Source organism: Falco rusticolus, chromosome 13 (genome assembly GCF_015220075.1).
Source record: "Falco rusticolus isolate bFalRus1 chromosome 13, bFalRus1.pri, whole genome shotgun sequence".
Classification (NCBI taxonomy): domain Eukaryota; kingdom Metazoa; phylum Chordata; class Aves; order Falconiformes; family Falconidae; genus Falco; species Falco rusticolus.
The window spans coordinates 30,294,747-30,313,342 of NC_051199.1; the positions used below are offsets into that span (position 1 = coordinate 30,294,747).

Sequence of the window (18,596 nt, forward strand, 5' to 3'; positions counted from 1 at the left end):
GAGCATTCTACTTAAGCTTAGAAACTGCTTTTATCAATATTGCACTTCATCCTTATGCTGGTATAGCTGTGCCAGCCCTAGAGAAGAATGCAACAGCTTAACTGAAAAATCTTCAGAAAAGTTAGTATTAGTTCAAATTCCTTTTAAAGCCAGTTTTAAAATGAGAAGTTTATACCAACATTAGAAGCACAAGCATCTATTACTTTTCTAGGTTTATGGCAAGAATACTTCTTAAAACAAACTGTCTTCAATTATTCAATAATTTCCATTTAAGTACAATTACTGTATAGTTGAGTTGATCTCACAGAACTAAAAAACCCAAAACAATGACAGAAGCAGCACTATAACAAAACACTCTCTGAAGTAATATGATTCCCATGGCAGGTATACAACAAAAACCTCACAAGGATAACAACACTTGTACATCAGCAATGATCAGGAATTGCTTATTTAAAGTACTTGTCACTCCTCCTCCCACCTTCACCACTCCATCCTTCAAACCCCCCCCCCCCACCACCTAATTCAAGTCTGGAATTTAGCTTAAGGCCTGCTACAGAAGCTGCTTGATCAAGCTGGTAAGCATCGTGCTCTTATATTGGCATTACTTACGTTTTTATAAGTGTTGCACTGTTGAGTGACAATTAAATACGACTAATTATAGGAAGAGCAACACAATAGCTAAAGCACATTTAAGTAACACAGGGACTTAACATATGGAAAGCAACCGGCATCTGCAGGCCAAGAGAGCATTCCTTTGTTGAAGGGAAGGAGAAGGCCCAAGCTCTTCTTTCTAATTCAGTTGCCTGTGAGGAGTATGTAAAAAGTCTCTTCCTCAGAAAGTGACTGGAAATAGAAAGTCATTTAACTTCCAAGATAAATTTACTTGCAGCATATAAAACGCTGTTGTTATTGTTAGCTGTAAGAAGTTGTGGTTTATAACCACACGGCATGTATTTCATACGGTCTATTTTTATACTGATACCCTATATGCTATATATTCTTGTACTATTCTTAAGCAAGTATCTGGAAAGGTATGAGAAAGCTGTCCTCATTAAATTCTCAGTTGACCCCCTGCTGTTGAAATTGCTTTTGCATTACTTCAGACAATTGAGAGACTATTTTCTATTCTGTAGCAAGATGTTAACTGGGTGGGGGTGTGTGTGTGTGTGTGGGGGGGGGGTGCTCCCTAAACAGGAAAAGCAAATCCACAGAGGTAGCGTGAATATTGCCTAATGTGCAGGTCTGAACTAATGCAATTGAGTTTCAGACTGTTGAAGCATCTATTTTTAACCACATCAAATAGTAACAGGTCAGAGAATTACTAAAAACTCCTTTCAGTTTGCAGAAGCAATTAAGAAAACCACTTACAGAAGTAGCATAACCTAGCCTGCTGCTGCCATGCCACAGCTGAAACACCAGAAGTCCTATTGACACTGCCATAACTGGATGCAGAGACAGCCTGGACCAGAAAAGCAGACTCCTCAGGTCTCCTCTCCAGCAGCTGGCTGGGTCTGAGACACTAAGACTCCCATTGTTGACACAGTGGGCCAAGAGCTGTCCAGAAAGGCGACGTCCCTGTCACTGAACCAGAGAATAAGCGCCCACCTCCTCTTCCATGGGAGGTACACCAGGCACCTCTCTTCCTCGATCTCTGTTGAGAGGAGAACAGGTATTCCCAAGGATAGAGAGGCTCAATTCCAGTCCCAGAGACTACAACAGACAACTAGCTTAGCACGTTTAAACATTCAAACTGTATCTCGATTGGTAAAAAATGTCTCCATATTTCTATAAAGTCCTACAACACATACCATACTTATTTCCTTTAAAAGCTCACAAATGTCGATATTCACAAACACACTCTGTTGTTAGAAGCCATAACCGGTTTTTATGCAACAAAAATTTGATCTAAATTTAAAGGATAAGAATTTATTCAGTTCTCTGAATACTTGAAACTTCAAGTTGTCCCTTTAAAAGGGAAGTCTAAACCATATCCAAAGTCTTACCTCATATTTGAAAGAGTATTCTCCCACTGCCATTAATCAGAGCAAGTACACGCCAGATACAAATTTTATTCTAGAGCTCTGCTTTGCTAGAAACCATGCCCATGAATACTGGCAAATTTTCAAGTATACAGATAAACGCCTTTTAGTTTAAATAATGATACTGGCTTTGGAAGTACTGAGTATCAGTTTGGCACACAGAGGCTGCTGAACAGATGTCTTTTTTTCTAGCTACTACCTTTGAAGGAGGAATAGTAACATCAGCTTCAGTGATGTCATGAACAATGTTTCAATCTTCAAACTACTGACCAACATCAGCAATTAAGGCCAACAAATGGAAGAACACATAAAGAATACCACCCTCCCCCACACTCTCCCCCCCCTCCCCCCAGGTGGCAAAACAACAACAAAAAAAATCATCCTAGACCACTTCAGTTCTCTCTCTCAGTATCACCAACTATTATTTTCATTAACTTTGAGAACAGGAATGATCCAGAAGATTAAAAAGGCCTAAGCACCTGTCTTTGAAGAACATGAAAATAACAGGTCAGACAACCTGTGCTCAATACCTCAGAGGAAAACCAAAGCAGAGCAGAACCACCTATTTATATTACCTAGACAGCAGCAAGCCAACATGGATGGCCTAACAGGCCTCATAGAAAACACACAGAAGATGGGATCACGTTATAATAGTAGAACTTTTAATGCCATCTTGCATGACATTTTCATCAGTAAGAACACGGTTTATACAAAGCGGGTCCACCATTGATAACTACTCTGCACACGCGGCTCTCCAATGGTTCAGTGGAAGGATGCATCAAACAGAGCTCTCCAGGGGTCTCCTCCGAGTGTGTTATAGGATACTTTAATCCATGACTTGGGCAGTGGAGTACAGACTATCTTTATACCTGCAGATGATCTGCAAGCACTCTGGACAGCAGGAATAGAATTCAGGAAGATCTTGCCCAATTGGAGCAATAGTCTGAAATAAAAAGGATGCAATTCAATAAGGATAAGCATGAAGTATTATGCTCTGGTAGCAATAATCAGCTGCACAAGTACAAAACATGGAACGAGTAGGTGACTGCAATTCCACAGAAGAGAATTTATTTAAACAGAAGTTAAAAAATAAAAAACTTGCAAAGGTGTCAAACTTGCAATACTCCTCCTGCACAGAAAGTACACATACTAACTGAAGTCTTGTTCTACTCAGCCTTTCTGAGCCTTTACTTAGATTTCACAACCAGTTTTTCATACCAGCTCTCCAAAAGCATACTGAAGTCCAGGTAAGACCACTAGAAGATATGTCATACTTGATGATTTTTTTTTCCAATAATCAGAATCCCTAAGTAGAAAAATTAAGCATTTGAAAGAGATGAAAGAGACAAGTTACAGGCTTCACACAGTTTCAAGTATCTGCAGAGGAGAAGAAAACTCATTCTCATACCTGTTAGATATAAGCACAGCACAAACATTACAGGGTTTAATTGCAGCAAAGAAAGTTTAAACTGCACCTCAGAATTGTTTTACACATAAAACAGCAAGGACTAGAAAAGACTTCTTACAGAAGCGGTAGGATTTCCACACTTGTCATTCTAGAAGAGATCAAGCTGTTACTGTTCCAGCAGATTTCAGGCCCTTAAGTCTCCAGAGCATCCCACAGGCCCATCTTTCACAATTCTTTGATAATTCAGGACACTGCTAGCAAGAACTTTAAGGCAGAAGTTCTGCCTTTGAACAGGATCAACTCCTATAGGGACCAAATTCAACTATCAAATGGAAAAGAAAGTAGTAAAGAAAGAGGCTGGTTTATACTTTGAAATCAAACTGCCTTTCCATTCAGTTGCAAAGTTCATGTCTTTTTTTGGTGGAAAGTGAGAAATGACCATTCTGAAACAAAATCCTTCTTAGCTGCAGACAAAGCTCATACTGAAGCACCGAGTTTAAGATTAGAAAGAATCAGTAAAATACCCATTATTCTAGTGTTCCTAGTCTTAGAAATAAGGTCATTAATCATACAGTGATCAACAGAACAGGGAATTCAACCGCAAGCTTCTAGCCTCCTATCCTTTGCACAGAAAGCTACAGGAGCCTGGTAACATGCCTGTAAACTGTGTTCTTCAGCCACATTTATCAAAGAAAAGATGTTAGTATGTTACTTTGTACATCTACATTATTTCTACATTGTCAAAAGTGACCTAAAGATTTTAAGAAATAAGTGTCTCAAAACCAGCCTAAGGATGAAGTCAGCAAATAAATGTATTTAGCCTTTAATCTGCATCAGAATTATTATTTAACAGTCAAGGGACTGCATAAGTAAGCACGGTCCCAGGTAAGATCAGACTATCAGCGTATATGGATGTGTTTTTACTGTGGTGGTCAATAAGGAATCGAGGCATTAAAAAAAAAAAAAAAAAAAAAAAAAAAGGAAGGCAGTGCCATCAACTGCCCAATCTTATGTGCACTAAAGGACAACAAATAAATCCCTCCCTAGTTTCTGAAGTTTATAGAAAATTGGAGGTATTATTACCCAGAAGCATTTCAAACCTCAGTTAGTTTTTTGTTATATGTCCTACCAATCACCAATAAAAGGCTGTGTTTAACTAGGTTACTAGCTATGACCTGCAATAAAGACTGATTAGAGCTGATATCCAAATTAAAACACCTAGCACGGTTTACTGAAGTCCTGAACCAGGGGTTTTGCAGTGACTTGATCATAGCTTATCAGGAAACTCCCAGTAAAGCTTATGACATTTCCAGATTATGTTTACACTAGTAACAGAATTCCTTCTCTGTTCCTCTTCTTTTAAAAGACATTTTACTTTTATAAATTTATATCACCTTCTATTTAATGCAACAGCAACTCTGAATCAGCTTTATTTCATAAGACTTCACCTACAAAACAGAGTAACTGGAGTACAAAGCTTTGCAGGAGAGAATTAACCAAGACTGAATGTGGGGAAGTCTGTGTAACATGCCTGTAAGCATAACTTAAGGAACAAACCCTCAAGATGAAAGCTCTTAAGTTTTGTGTTTACATATTCTGTTCACATAGTTCCTTAAATACATTACACTTGAAAAACATATCCTGAAAACCCAGCAATAATTAGACACTGTTACATTCAGTTTTAGGTGCATTCTAGCTACAGATGACAGGAGTGTAACTCAGCGGCCCACATGACCGTTTTTGGCATAGCAGCTCTCAACTAGCACAATGGGTTTTAAAGGGGTCACAGGCTATTTCTAAATGAAAATACCATACAGCGGAGAGAAAACACACTGTATAGATCTGATCTCCCCTGGAAAATCAAGATACACAAATTTAAGTGCTAAGAATGACCAAAATAGGACACGCTTAACAGCAACAGCCAGATGTACCACACAATAGTGCCAGTAGCACCAGCACTCAAGTTTCAGCTGCTTTCAAACAAACTACGCACTCCCACCCAACACTTTCAGAAACTATGAAAATCACCTTCTACTGAGAGAACTAAAGCAGCACACATCACCTGGAACATGACAGGGAAGTCTTGACATCAGCAGCTCCATTTCCGCTAGCTGCATATTAAAACTCCTGATGTTTGGTTTTCAAGTATCAGAAAAGAAAGAACTAGACTTTGGTACCAGAGTTGCATCCTCCTTTCCATAGCAAGGACCAGAGCCCATACTTTCTTTGCCTTGCCTCAAAAGAGGATTTTGGAAAATAATCTTCTGCACTGACTAGAAGTCTCTGAGAAGTGAATGAGAGATGACTGTCTCGACTGCAGAGGTTAAGAAAGTCTGGCAGCGGCCTTTCATTGATCACTTGCTTGCTCTGTTGAGATGCTGGCATCGGCTTTCCCCTGCCCTGCGGGCTTGGCTCTCTAGAAAAGAGACCAGTAACGTTCTTCAGTCCCTATGAATGCTAGGGAAAAGAATAAAACCACTTTTACAAAAATTGGTCATGAGAATGAAGCATGGACTGAGCAGGTTAGATCAACATTAATGGTCAGACCAGAGGGATGTAGCAAATAATCCGAGTATTTAGTGAGCAACAGTCAGACGCTTCCGAAATGTTCCAGCCCACCCTTAACAAAGAGCAGTCACTGGTATCACCACAAGCCCTTGCCTGAGGACAACCACTATTCTCCTCAGCTATACAGGAGGGATGCCAACAGTTTCTTCTCTCCTCCTAGTACTGAATGGTTGTAGAAAACATTTTTATACTTGACTCACCACTGCCTTTTAAAACATGCTCAAGGCCTTTAACAGTCCTCTACCAAATCAGAGCAGATGCACTACACCATTTCATACCATTACAGAACCAACAGACCTCACGTGATACTGATTTGTGAGACAAAAGCTGACCTAGCCTCACTTTTACACTTTATCATTATCTGATAAAATAGCAGAAAGTTTTCTCCTCCTACACCAAAGAATTTGAATACTGACTATGAAAATCTGGTCTAAAAAAACAAGAAAAGATTTTGACACAGTATTAAATTCAAACTCGCTTCAACAGGTTACAATAATTTAGCAACAAGTCTTCTGCAAATTACAAAGCTCCTAGCTGTAAAATCAAGATAGTTTCTTCTACTATACACTTCACAGAACAGCTAGCATAAAAACATTCTGTAACACAGGCATTTCAAGAAGAGTTGCTTTACAGAAGATATCCAGCCTAGATGTTTCAGGGGGAGCCACACCTAGTTACTAACTTCAGTCTACCAAGTTTTGCTATTAACAGTTCGAATCCTTCTCTGATTAACATCACTTTGTCGTTTCTGCCTTTCAGGTCTCTGGTAGACACTAGATCAGTAGAGCATAGGAACATGAAGAACGAGATGTTTCCCTTGATTTTGTTACGTTTTTTGAAAGCCTGAGTCCAAGTTTCTATTACAGTTTACATATACTGGTGAAAATTAATGAGGCCAGAAGGACATAATGTTTCCTGTTCACAGAGCCTTGGATCAATAAAACAGCAGCACCTTGCCTTGAGATGTAACTAAACAACACTAGTCAGTAATAATTTTATTAATTAAAATAAAATTACCTGTGTAGGTAATAATCATTCACTATTTCTGAAGGAGCTTTGCTGAAGAGTTCAAATAGTAAATTCTGATATGACTATTTGATACTAATCATCGAAAGAACAGCACAAACACTCAACTTCTAAACCTCTTCCATCTGATTTCAACAGCTGCAACTCAAAACTCTAAGGTTCAATTTTCTTGGGTCCCAGAAAGTGGTCCCCAAACCTCAGGAGTGCTGTATTGTAGACAATCCTGTAATCACAACAGCTTTCATGTCATTCAGGACTTTATTATCTTTTCCATCCTCTACATCCTGTGTTCCCACTTTCCAAAGCCAGACACAGTGCACAATTGGTTCACTCCTGACTAGTGCTTCTGTTCCAGCCAGGTAACCAACGCTCTTTGTGCTCTCCCTCCCTGCAGACAGCAGCACCACAGATATGCTTATTAAAACACTGTGTGCTAATAAAGCAAGGCTGTTTTGTGAAGGCTGTCATGGTTGTCAGTCAGGCTGAATTTTAATTACATAATCCTACAGACTGCGTACGGACTAATCTGAGTGATTCTGTTCTCAAATCAAAACACGTAACAACTGTAAGATTTCTCGTACTAATGACTTGTCTTTCACTGGATAAAGTTAGCCTCCAGTTCCTGCAGGTAGAGTACAAGACAATGTAGTTCACTTGATGTACAGCTTAGCTTCAAGAAAAAAACCACAATAGATCACACCTTCAAAGAGAAACAACTGTAGATTAGAAGTTGATACACTTAAACAGAAAGTCTTTGCTGGACCCAGTCAGGGATTCTTGCCAGTATTAAGAAGCTTTCAAGAAAAGCCACAGCGTGGTGGGTTGGCCCTCGCTGTAAGCCAGCTGCCCACTGACCCGCTCCATCAGTCCCCTCCTCAGCAGAAGCGGGGGGGAATGAAGATAAAGGCAGTTTAATGAAGCAATAGCAGAAGTCACACATGAGCAGAAGTGAAGGAAAACAAAAGATGTTATCCTCTGCTTCCCATCTGCAGGCAATGTTCAGCCACTATCCCAGGAAGCAGGGCTTCTGTACATGTAGCGGTTGCTCCAGAAGACAAACGTTGACAAACGTTGCAAATAACAAATGCCCCCACCCCCCTTTCTCTTAGCTTTTATATCTGAGCAGACGTCATATGGTATGGAATATTCCACTGGTCACTTTGGGTCAGCTGTCCTAGCTGTGCCCCCTCCCAAGACCTTGCCCACCCCCAGCCTACTGGTGAGAGGTGGGAGAAGGCTGGAGAGACAGCCTGGGTGCTGTGCGAGCCCTGCTCAGCAGCAGTCAGAACACTGGTGTGTTACCAGTACCCTTCTAGCTACCAGTGCAAGCACGGCGCTATGGGGGCTGCTACGGGGCTCAGCCAGACCCAAAACACACAGAAAGGCCCATCAATATTATCCATGTTTGGATTAATTGAGACAAGTTTAAAAAAAAAAAAAAAAAATTACTGAAAATAAGTTACATGGTTTCAACAAACATCTTGAACTTTACCTCACAAGGGACAGAGCCTTCAGCATCTATTGTAATTTGCCAATTACAATCACTGTGCCATATTATTCTTACGCAAATTATTCCATTCAAGAGAGCAAACTTGGAATGCATTCATTCAAAAAGCAGACCCTAATACACTGGGTAAAAGGAAGTAGTAAAACCCAACAAATTCCGTATTTCTGAATTCAAGGGATTCACATTTGCTAATATTGCATTATACATCGAAAAATCCGGAGATGTCAAAACTCCTAAAATTACTGACTTTTACACAACTTGGCTGGTAAAAGAAAAAGGCATTTATTAATACATATGAACATGTTACTGTAGAGGATTAGGTTCCTACTGCGTGCTTTGCCCACAAAGCTCTATATCCTCAAACCTATTGATGAAAGGGAAAGCTGCTTGTCATTACTGGTGAAGGTGGCCTTGCACAGTGGAACAGCTGACTTGAATATTCATCTTCAAAGAAAATGGCCCCAAAATGAGATTTTTTTCTTTTCCACTAAGTTGCAGCACAGCAGTTTCAGATATTCCAGTTACCTGTAAGTACAAGTGGTTCCTGGTTTTCTGACAACAAAATATTTCAACATCTGTAGGAAAAAAGCAAACTGAGAAAACAGATTCAAGCAGACTCAGCCAAATTCTATCTGTCCTTACTTACGTGACATTGGTCAAGAAAACATCTATTAGCAAACATTTTAAATTAAACAGCTTTTAAAAAAGTTATTAGAACCTAGACCACGAATGGGATGGTTTATTACATCCTCCTGCAGGGAGGGTGCACAGAAGACGGGGCCAGGCTCTTCCCAGCAGCGCCCAGTGCCAGGACCAGAGGCGACGGGCACAAACTGACACACACGAGGTTCCCTGCGAACATCAGGGAACACTTTGTCATCATCACTGTGCGGGTGCCCGAGCCCCAGCACGGGCTGCCCGGGGAGGGGATGGAGTCTCCCTCCTTGGAGGCATTCAGAAGCCATCTGGACGTGGTCCTGGGTGAGCAGGGGGCTGGAGATGATGACCTCCAGAGCTCCCTTCCAATCTCAGCAGTCAGCAATGTGACTGGTTTCTGTTATTGACAGAGACCCCCCTATTTCAGTTTTTAACATTTAGTAAGTACTAGACAAACATGCCAGTTGTCACTGTGATAGACAGCTGACACCGCTCTATGGTACTAATTAATATTTCTACCTTCTCACTGCACTGTTAAAAGCATTCAAGCAAGCTGTCATGATACAAATGCATTACTCCCAGCTTCAAAGGAAGAATAGATATATACAAAAACCCTCGTGGAGTAATTTTTTTGTCATGTAAAATAAAATTAAGACAAGGATCCAGCTGTCTGTCATGTGGCTGAATAACTCACCTACCTACCCTACATGAGTAAAAATAGATGATCCCATAAAGCAAAGAATTTACTAGCACTCAATACACACTTGTATTTATAACACGAAGTTTAAAGATAGAGGAATTCTCAAGAAGTGGAATGAAGAGACAACCTTACATTGCACTTCAAGTGACCTTTTATGTCTGGAGAATCTTCTCAGAAGACAGTAGCTTTAGCAGTTACTATAAATACTTCTATCTTTACACTTTGTCAAACATAGGAATAAAAGCAGACACCTGCGGCTGACAATCTAGATTTATCCACCAGAACTGTAACAGTTGTACTTTAGCAGGAATCTCACAGAAGTTTCTTATGGAATCATTGCTGACACACAGAAAGCACGAACAAGGTTTGCATTTTCCATGAGGAACAGAAACCACCAATCACCAGCTTTAAAACTGAAAAATGTATATATAGCCTCAAAATGCAACAGGCCAATAATCAAGTACCCAGTGCAGTAACAGGGAACAACCTTCTACTACCGTGTCACCTGAAGTCATAAAAGATTATCAGCACCTCATCTAAAAATACACAGCCTGAGAGAAATTTCAGCTCTTCCATAGTGTGACAGTAGTTCAGTAGTCCTGCCTGCTCTAAGAACCTAAATATTCAGCTTTAAACTTTTAAAAAAAGAAGTTTTAAAAGCTTCCATGAAACGTGTGCTGTTCCTACTATACAAGACAGCATTCACAAACAAGCCAACTATGGAACACTTGCATTCTTCTATAGGGGAGCAGAAAAAAAAAGTAACACACAGCAGCTGAGCAGAATACTTAGGAGTACAAGGTACAGAGAACTATTTATATTAGAGCTGGTATACTTTTTTTTTCCTCCAAGCATTTCCCTCCATTCCCCCTTTTAATAACTATCTCATCTGAAGCACAGCTCATTAAAGAATGTATTGACTACTCCTTAATGAAAGCAACTTAACGTTTAAACTAGGAAACAGCACTGTCAAATGAGCAACTACATTCTTCTGTTTACATATCCTGTAATACTCAAAAAATGAATGCACAGCAGGACAGGTTTTCCATAATCTATAGGCTGGTGTGGTGCTGGAGTTACCTTATGTAATTTTTGTTATACAAAGTACAGCAAGAAGTGAACACAACTAACTGGAGCTTTGTTTGCATTCACCATCATTTAGTTATCACCAACTGTAACGTTCACCTCAAAAGTCCTATCTGAATGTTTTTCCAATGCTGTAGTTCTGGCCATCAAACTGAAGGCACTCACGGCTCTGGAGCATGTCTGTCCATGTTTCATTCTCACCTGCTTCTACAAACACTCATAAACATAAATCCTTCAGGAGGAGAGCTGAAAACATTAAAGTCCGCAGTTGCAGTAGAGCTCAAATCTCAGTATGCTAGGTTTATAAGCAAAAGCGAAGAAACGGACAGTATTCAATAATAATGATACAATTTGAGTATTGCTTACTGTCACATATTTGCAGAATACTTTCTTTTTTCTTCAGAAGTACAATGAAATATGCATCTAGGGCAATACATAAGGATATCCTTATCAAAGTTACATTAATGCCCATGCCTGGTTTCATCCTTATACTATGAACATGGTCTCAAGAGCTCAATTTTATCAACAGTTAGTACACTATACAAATACATGATTTAGCTGAGCAGAGATATATGCTGCAAAGAGGTCTGCACAATCAGGTTTTCAACAGTTTAGCTGCTGTAGTTGACAGTTCACAATTGCAGCCATTCATTAGCGTTCCTGGAATACAGCCTGCACAGTTCAAGCTGGTCAGCTATCTCTGGAAAATGATCTATAATCTGCTCCTTTTCCAACATGCCTAGTAATATTTTGTCCCAAAAGTCTGCCAAACATGTAGGAGGTTTGAACAAGCTTTCTCAGTAACATTCTTTTAACAGAGACAACATATTTCTTCTCCCCCAAGAGCCAACAAAGTTATTAAGCCAGCTGGAATATTACGCTTGTGAACTACAGATTTGTGTATACACGGGCATAAAGGTGAGTAGAGAAACTGGCATACACTGATCCTGAAATCCACTCAGGTACTCTAACTACCCTCCATCCAAAATAATCAGTACTGCTGCTTAAGTTCAACCAATGAGACTCAGGGCAATTTTGAGATCCAGTTCTACTTGTGTTTCTGTAGCATCTGTCAGACTCCAAATTCAAAATGGATTGCAATATTCACAGCTGCCTCAATAAGATTAATACTTCCCCCATCCTTGAATACTATTGCAGTTTATTCTACTTGTAGCCACATTCAGAGAGGAAAAGATATTAAAACTGTGTTATGCTGTAGATTTTTCATAACTTCCACAAAACACATGTCTCTTTTTAAGAGCTTAGCAATTTAGACACATCAACTGAAAAAAACACAGCTTTGTTTTTTAAAGGAAGGTGTGACACGCCAAACATTCTTTCTTGGTGTTTTTTGTTTGGGGTTGGGTTTTTTTAAAATTCTTTTGGACCACCTACCCATCCTCTTTTCCCCTGGCCAGGTAAATTTTTTGATTAATTGATTCTTCGTTATTCATGAGGTCAATGCAAGAAACCACAGTTTTGTCTAGACTACTGTAAAAGTGTACTAGAGTATCAAAACAAGAAATTAAAGGTTTTGAGGCAAGGTCTGGCAAAAAGTCAGTTCTACATCTATAGATACATAGTTCTATACATCTATCTACATATCAGGCTACATAATCTTATGTCTCCACATCTATCTACAGTTCATTTCAAAACAGCAGATCATAAGATAGCAATAATACAAAGAACTTTTTTCAGAAAGATGGGAACTGACCAGCTTTTTATATCAGACCTCTCCATCTCACACTTAATGTATTTCTCACATTGTTTTCAAAGAACTCCCATCCTAAACTATGTTACTTTTAAAACAGCTCCTCTTCATATTCAGAATGTTGAATGACTTACTAGACAAATTCAAGTTATTTAGAGCTGTACAGTATTCCTTGATGAATCATTATTTTAGAAGATACTATAGGAGAATGATCTACACAAGTTTGTTAGGCTTCAAGTATGTAAGCTTCAAATATTTAAATACAATTGAAGGTGTCAGAAGAAACATAGTACCTGCCTACACACTGACCACCCCCCTCCCCCCCTCCCTTCCTGGGTATATACACATTAATATTAAGATAAAAGAGAGAAACACTTGTCCATCAAATTCTAGCTCTTATGATCACAAAATAAACTCAAACAAAACCAAGCCATTAACTTCCTGAACCTGCAGGCAGCCTAAAATAGTGACTCAGAATGTATGAACTCCCCTCTGCACCTATTAGTTTTATCATTGTCAATACTCAGCCTGTTAAACACTTGAAGGTCTTCATTACTATTTCACCACTGATTTCAGCAGATAAAGCAGCTGGGCATAAGCCATGGGAGTCCAAGACACAATTTAAATGGCAGGAGAGGGGGAAAAAAAGCAGGAGCAAGAAGAGGACAGCAGACAAGCAGGAGACAGTTTTATAATAAAGCCTTCTCAATGCGTAAAGCAAATAAAAACGAAGTGGTAAAACAGCCTTAACAAGCTACTAGGTTTTCATTTTCTCCTTTTTCTGTGAAATCAGTGGAAGTCAGGCTACTGTTTGAGGGGAGCAAAGAATATACTTAGATCTACTAGCCCTGTATGCAGCTCCTACTTTGTACAAAGTCTAGGCCTATTTAAAGTAAGTTTTTATTGCTTATCAGTACCACCACTAAAGAAAGCTATTCCAAGCCAGGAGAGACCCTCACATACCGTGTAGCTCCTTGCTTAGTGTACCATTTCAGCAAATGTCAAGGTTTTATCACCCAGCACAGAAGCGGACAACCAAGTAGTACACGTTTCTTTTCAGATAACCACAAGTTAAGTTTCTCTACCAAACATCGTAATATGGCATGTCAAAAAGTGCTCTGCATTTAGAGTCCCTTCCTGTATCTTAATCATAGTTCTCATCGCTCAAGCTTCTGTATAAGTTTTTTTAGAAACAAACCACCTGTGAAGCAATACTGCAAGGTGGCTCGAGTTCAAAGACAAAACTATGAAAATAACTTTAAAAAATCACTGTTCAGGGTTAACAGTACCAAAAACTGTCTCACTAGTGTGTACCACAAAGTTAGTAGCCTACAGGTTGAAATAAGTAGGACAATTTTTCCTTTATTATATAAAAGTGATTCATGTGTCACAGATTATAGTGTCTGTTACTATCATTTATATAAATATTAAGTATTAGAAGCTATGCAAAATGAGTGCAAAACACATTCCTTCCTTTCTGACTCCTTAATCATCAGAATGATTAAACACAAGCAAATCATCTTCTGATAATATACTGAGCTATAAAAAAAACCGTACCAGCTTGAAATCTAACCTTATTTGCACAAAGAAGAGTTTGTCAGCTGTGTCAGCAATCCCCTTAAGGTAGGCACCACTGCTAGAAAAATTTAACCATTTAACTTTTTAAGTCTTTTACCACTTTAAACAGAACTAGCACAACTCTCCAAACACGGTTTTTGCTTGGATAGAGGCATTAGCAGTCACTATCCTCAAACGCAGTGTTAGTCAAGTTCAGCCCAAGACCTACATTACTGCGATTTAACTCTCCAAACACTAATTTTGTCTTTGAGGTACCTTCTCCATCCACTACACCCTAACCCGGTCGCCACAGCTGCTTTACTAAAAGGCACTTGGAGCAACACTGACTGTGCTATCTTGAAGTCCAGTCTCTCCAAGGTGAGGGAACACTTACAGGATAATTCAGCACATTAGACCTTTTCATAATGGTGTTACTCCTGTTTTAAAAATACAAATACATAAACCCCACATGTATTTAATTCCTCCAAATTGCTGTAATCCCAACAGTAAATGTTAATTACACTAGTCCAGTATAACTGCACAAGAAAACACTGCTTTGCCTGAAAAGTCTTCTCTCAAACAACTCAAGAACACTTCTAGTCATCACACTACCCTTCAGAGCAGTCTGACAAGTCTGTGGAAACAAGAGTCACATACATGCTTCCTCTCTCAGGCCCCTGGATGAGTCTGCTCATACTACACACCTTTGTTACAACTAAGAGTTCCAAATTACTTTCCCATAAAGGAGAGTCATCATAAGGTTGTACCTTCCGTTGCATCTATATCTTTGCCCAAGTAAGCGGTGTTTTTTTTCAATGCAAAGGATCATCACCTGTAGAGCTTTCACTGTGCAAGAGCATATAAATTCACATCCAGATGCAAGTACTTTCCTTACCGATAAGGTGCAAACCCAACAGCAGGACAAAAATCAAGAATCTGTCTTATAAGCCTTGAAGTTTTCCAAGATATCTCATCTGACGGCCCCAAATAGCAATACACTTCTATTTTTAACACTGCAACGTAGTGGTGTTGATAAAACCATCTTAACCTAGCCATCATTTTACAATGTGTTCAGGGGAAAGGAGAGAACTGACTTCCTCCCATGCTGAGCAACTGGGTGCAGAAGGATAGCTCTCAGTCTTTGATTTGGAAGTAGTCATATTATTTGTGCATTAAGCAGCTTTCAGGCTACTTTCTGCCCCATTTAGTGAGATCAGTAATCACACTTGCAGCCTGAGAGGAACAAGTACAGTTCACTGCTTGCCCGAACGCTTTGCTACCTTCTGTACTCTTAAAACAACAAAACAAGTAGCCCTAGTACATTTCAGTACAAATTTCTGAAAATATGAACTTGACAGTAACTCGATAGTAGTGGTTTCCCCCCCCCCTTAAGAAAAGGTATTTTTAGGCATTACAAATAATTCATACCTGTCTTCATCACCATCAACAGGAATAGATATGCCAAATACAGAGCTGGCAAGACTGTTCATAGGAGTACTTGCAGGTAACTGAAGAGGATTTGCTAGAGTGTCTGGAATGGGAGGCTTCACAAGAGGTTTATTTTCAGCTATAAGAGAAAGTGGTGGCTGAGGTAGGGGTTCTGATTTTCTTCTAGTATCATCAATCTGGCCTACTAAGGATTGAGCTTGGGTCTGAAACTGTCCGAGGTTTGACTGTGGCAGATTCGCAGGTACATTAGGCGTGCCCTGCATTAATGAGTGTCCGACATGCTGTGGCTGAACACCGGTACTTCTGCTGACAGAAGTATGGCTAGTCAGCTGGGACTGGACTAGTGTAACAGGGACATTTGGCATAGTAACGGAAGTGGTGGTAGACACACTAGGCACACTTGTACCCGGCACAACTGCAGGCACGCTCTGAACTCCAGAGACCACAGCATGGGGAGCACCAGGCATTCCGGACACTTGACTGCTTCCACCCATTTGATGCTGAGTCACAGATTTCTGTTGCACAATCCCAGCATGTCCAATGCCTTGCTGCACCACACCTCCTGCTTTCGGAACGGCAGTCTGACTAGCTTGTGTCTGGCCACTCTGCATTAATCCCGATCCCTGTCCAACTGCTTCACCAGGCTGTGCCGACACCCCCATCACTGGTGCTCCCACAGGTGAGGGATTTTGGCCGGTCACCTGCCCCACAGGAAGGTTGGAAGCCACAGTACTTGGAACAGAGCCTGTAGTAGCCTGTTGAATAGTTCCTTGAGACTGCATAATTGTCATGTGCTGCATGTATTCGGTCTGACCAGAAGGTTGCGTTGGCAGTAGATGCACTGGTGGAATCTGGGACTGAGAATAAGCAAACTGTTGAGGCTGAGTCACTGGTATGTTTGCCTGCTGCACCTGCTGCTGTGCCACAGGAATGCTTGGCTGCCCTACTGTCACTTTTGGAGGTGCCATGCCTTTCCCATTGGGTCCAGCCTGTGTAACACCCTGCGTATTTACCTGTGGCTGCGATTGCTGTGGCACCACCATTTGCTGATTTGCTACCGAAGCCCCAGAAAACATAGGCTGAGCAGTACTTTGAGGCACGGCCCCACCTATGGGTTGTTGCAGCTGCTGTTGTTGCCCAATGACAAAATTAGGTTGCTGTAGAGAGGACTGGTTCATTTTCTCTGTCTGGATCAGCTGTGACACAGCAGTCAGGGAACTGTCAGCTACAGAATCAGGGCCATGGGCTGACACTGGCACAGCTGAGACCACGACGGAACCTCCTGTGGCACCAAGGCCGCTGTCCCTCTCTTGAGCAGCCTGCTCAAAGGTGCTGCTGTGCCTAATGCAATCTCCAGTCCTGCCCAGGACACCACCACCATCCGAGTCCCGGTCATAATACTCCATACACGTCCATCGTCCTCGCCTATAGGGCTCCCCTGTACCATGGTCCAGCTTGATCACCCTGAAGCGTGAGCTGCACGCAGCAGCTACTGTCTGAGACATCGTCCCAAGAGCAGCAGATGCAGAAAGCCCTGTGGAGGGCAAGGCGGTTGGAGCACTGCTGCTAGCTGCCACCGCAGTGCCAGGGGCAGTAGCTGACAGGGGGGCCGCAGAGCTCTTGGGCACAGCCCCCCCGCTGGGGGCCACAGCTGGCGGAGCCGCAGCTACCCCACCCGCAGCCACAGCCAGCTGCCCATCCAAAAGGAGGTTGGGAGAGATGTTGCCAGGAGTTTCAGCCTCACCCACGTTGTTGAGCGTCTCTTCTGAGGAGCTCCGCTCACAGACATCCTCGGGGCCATAGTCGGTGGCTCTGGAAACGTCAAAGATTTCAGAAGACACGTCCTCAGTGCGGGACTCATCCGGGTCGTCCAGGCTCTCGGTGTCCTCGGTGATGCTGCTGGCCACCTGAGCAGTGGTCACGCTGGTGATCTGGAAGCAGCTCTTCTTCTTGGCCGGCATCTTGGACATGTTTCCTGCGCGGGGCCGGTCTCCGCCGGCCGGGGCGCGGCGCGCACGGGGCCGGGGCGGGCTGTCACGGCGTGCCGACCGGGCCGGCGGCGCCACCGCACATCCTCCGGCTGCTTCCTGCGGCGGGCGGGCGGGCCGCGGCGCTGCCGCTGCCAGGCCGCGGGCCGCGCGGGGGGCGGCGGGGCTCCTCCTCTTCCTCCCCGTCCGCAGCCCTCCTCCCGCGGCCGGGATGCCGGCCGCCGCCGCCTCCTCCTCCCCGCCGCAGCCCCCGCTCTGAGCGCAGCGGGACCGGCCAAGCGCCCTGCAGCTTCCTGCCGGCCGCGGCGCGGCGCGGGCCCCGGGCGTGCGCAGCGGCCGCAGACGCGGGCCCGCAGCCCGCCCCACGCGAGGGGCCCCGCGGCGGCCGGGCGAGGCCCAGGCGGCCCCGTCTCCCCCCGCGCCCTGTCCTCCGCGCTCTACCTGGAGACCAGCGCCAGGCGCATCCTGCTCGAAACCAGCCCGCGGGCGAGCCCCGCGGCCAGCCCCCCCCCCCCGGGCGGCGGGCCGGCGCTGCGGCGGCGCGGCGGAAGAGCAGGCGAGGCGGCCCTGCGGCGGGCGACCCCCTGCGCTGCAGCGGCGCCGGCCCCGGGAGCGCGGGCTCCGACTGCCGCTCCCTTCGCCCAAGATGGGGCTCAACTTCTCCTGCGCTGCACCCTGGGAAGGGCGCGGCCACGCCCCCGACGCTGCGGCGTGATGACGTCACGCCCCGCCGCCGCTCGGCGCAGGGGGAGCACGGCGCGAGCGGTGGCCGCTTGGAACGTGCCGCCCGCCCACTCCCCCCGCGGACCGTCCAGCTTGGTCCCGCCCGGCCGCGCGCGGCCCGGCGGCAGCTGGGCGCGCGAGCCTCCCTGCGGCCTGCCCTGGGGCGCGAGCCCGCCC

The 18,596-nt window shown here is 43.2% G+C and overlaps 1 protein-coding gene across 8 annotated transcripts in view; it reads right to left on the reverse strand.

The window, feature by feature from the left end:
- TSC22D2 (TSC22 domain family member 2) overlaps window positions 1–18,353 on the reverse strand; it is a 31,178-nt gene extending 12,825 nt beyond the window's left edge. For 2 of the 8 annotated variants that reach the window (XR_005107232.1, XM_037406589.1), the window contains exons 1-2: window positions 15,688–18,351; window positions 2,909–2,982 (exon numbers count right to left, since the gene is read on the reverse strand). Coding sequence is in view for 5 of the 8 variants with exons in the window: in XM_037406589.1 (XP_037262486.1) it covers window positions 2,909–2,982; window positions 15,688–17,678 (2,065 nt within the window). In the remaining 3 variants the exon portion in view is untranslated. Of the gene's footprint in view, window positions 1–2,895; window positions 2,983–5,509; window positions 5,864–8,945; window positions 9,074–15,687 lie in introns of those variants that run through there. The other 6 variants (XR_005107233.1, XR_005107231.1, XM_037406591.1 and 3 more) reach the window with 6 other exon arrangements.
- Between the last annotated feature and the right edge of the window lie 243 nt (window positions 18,354–18,596).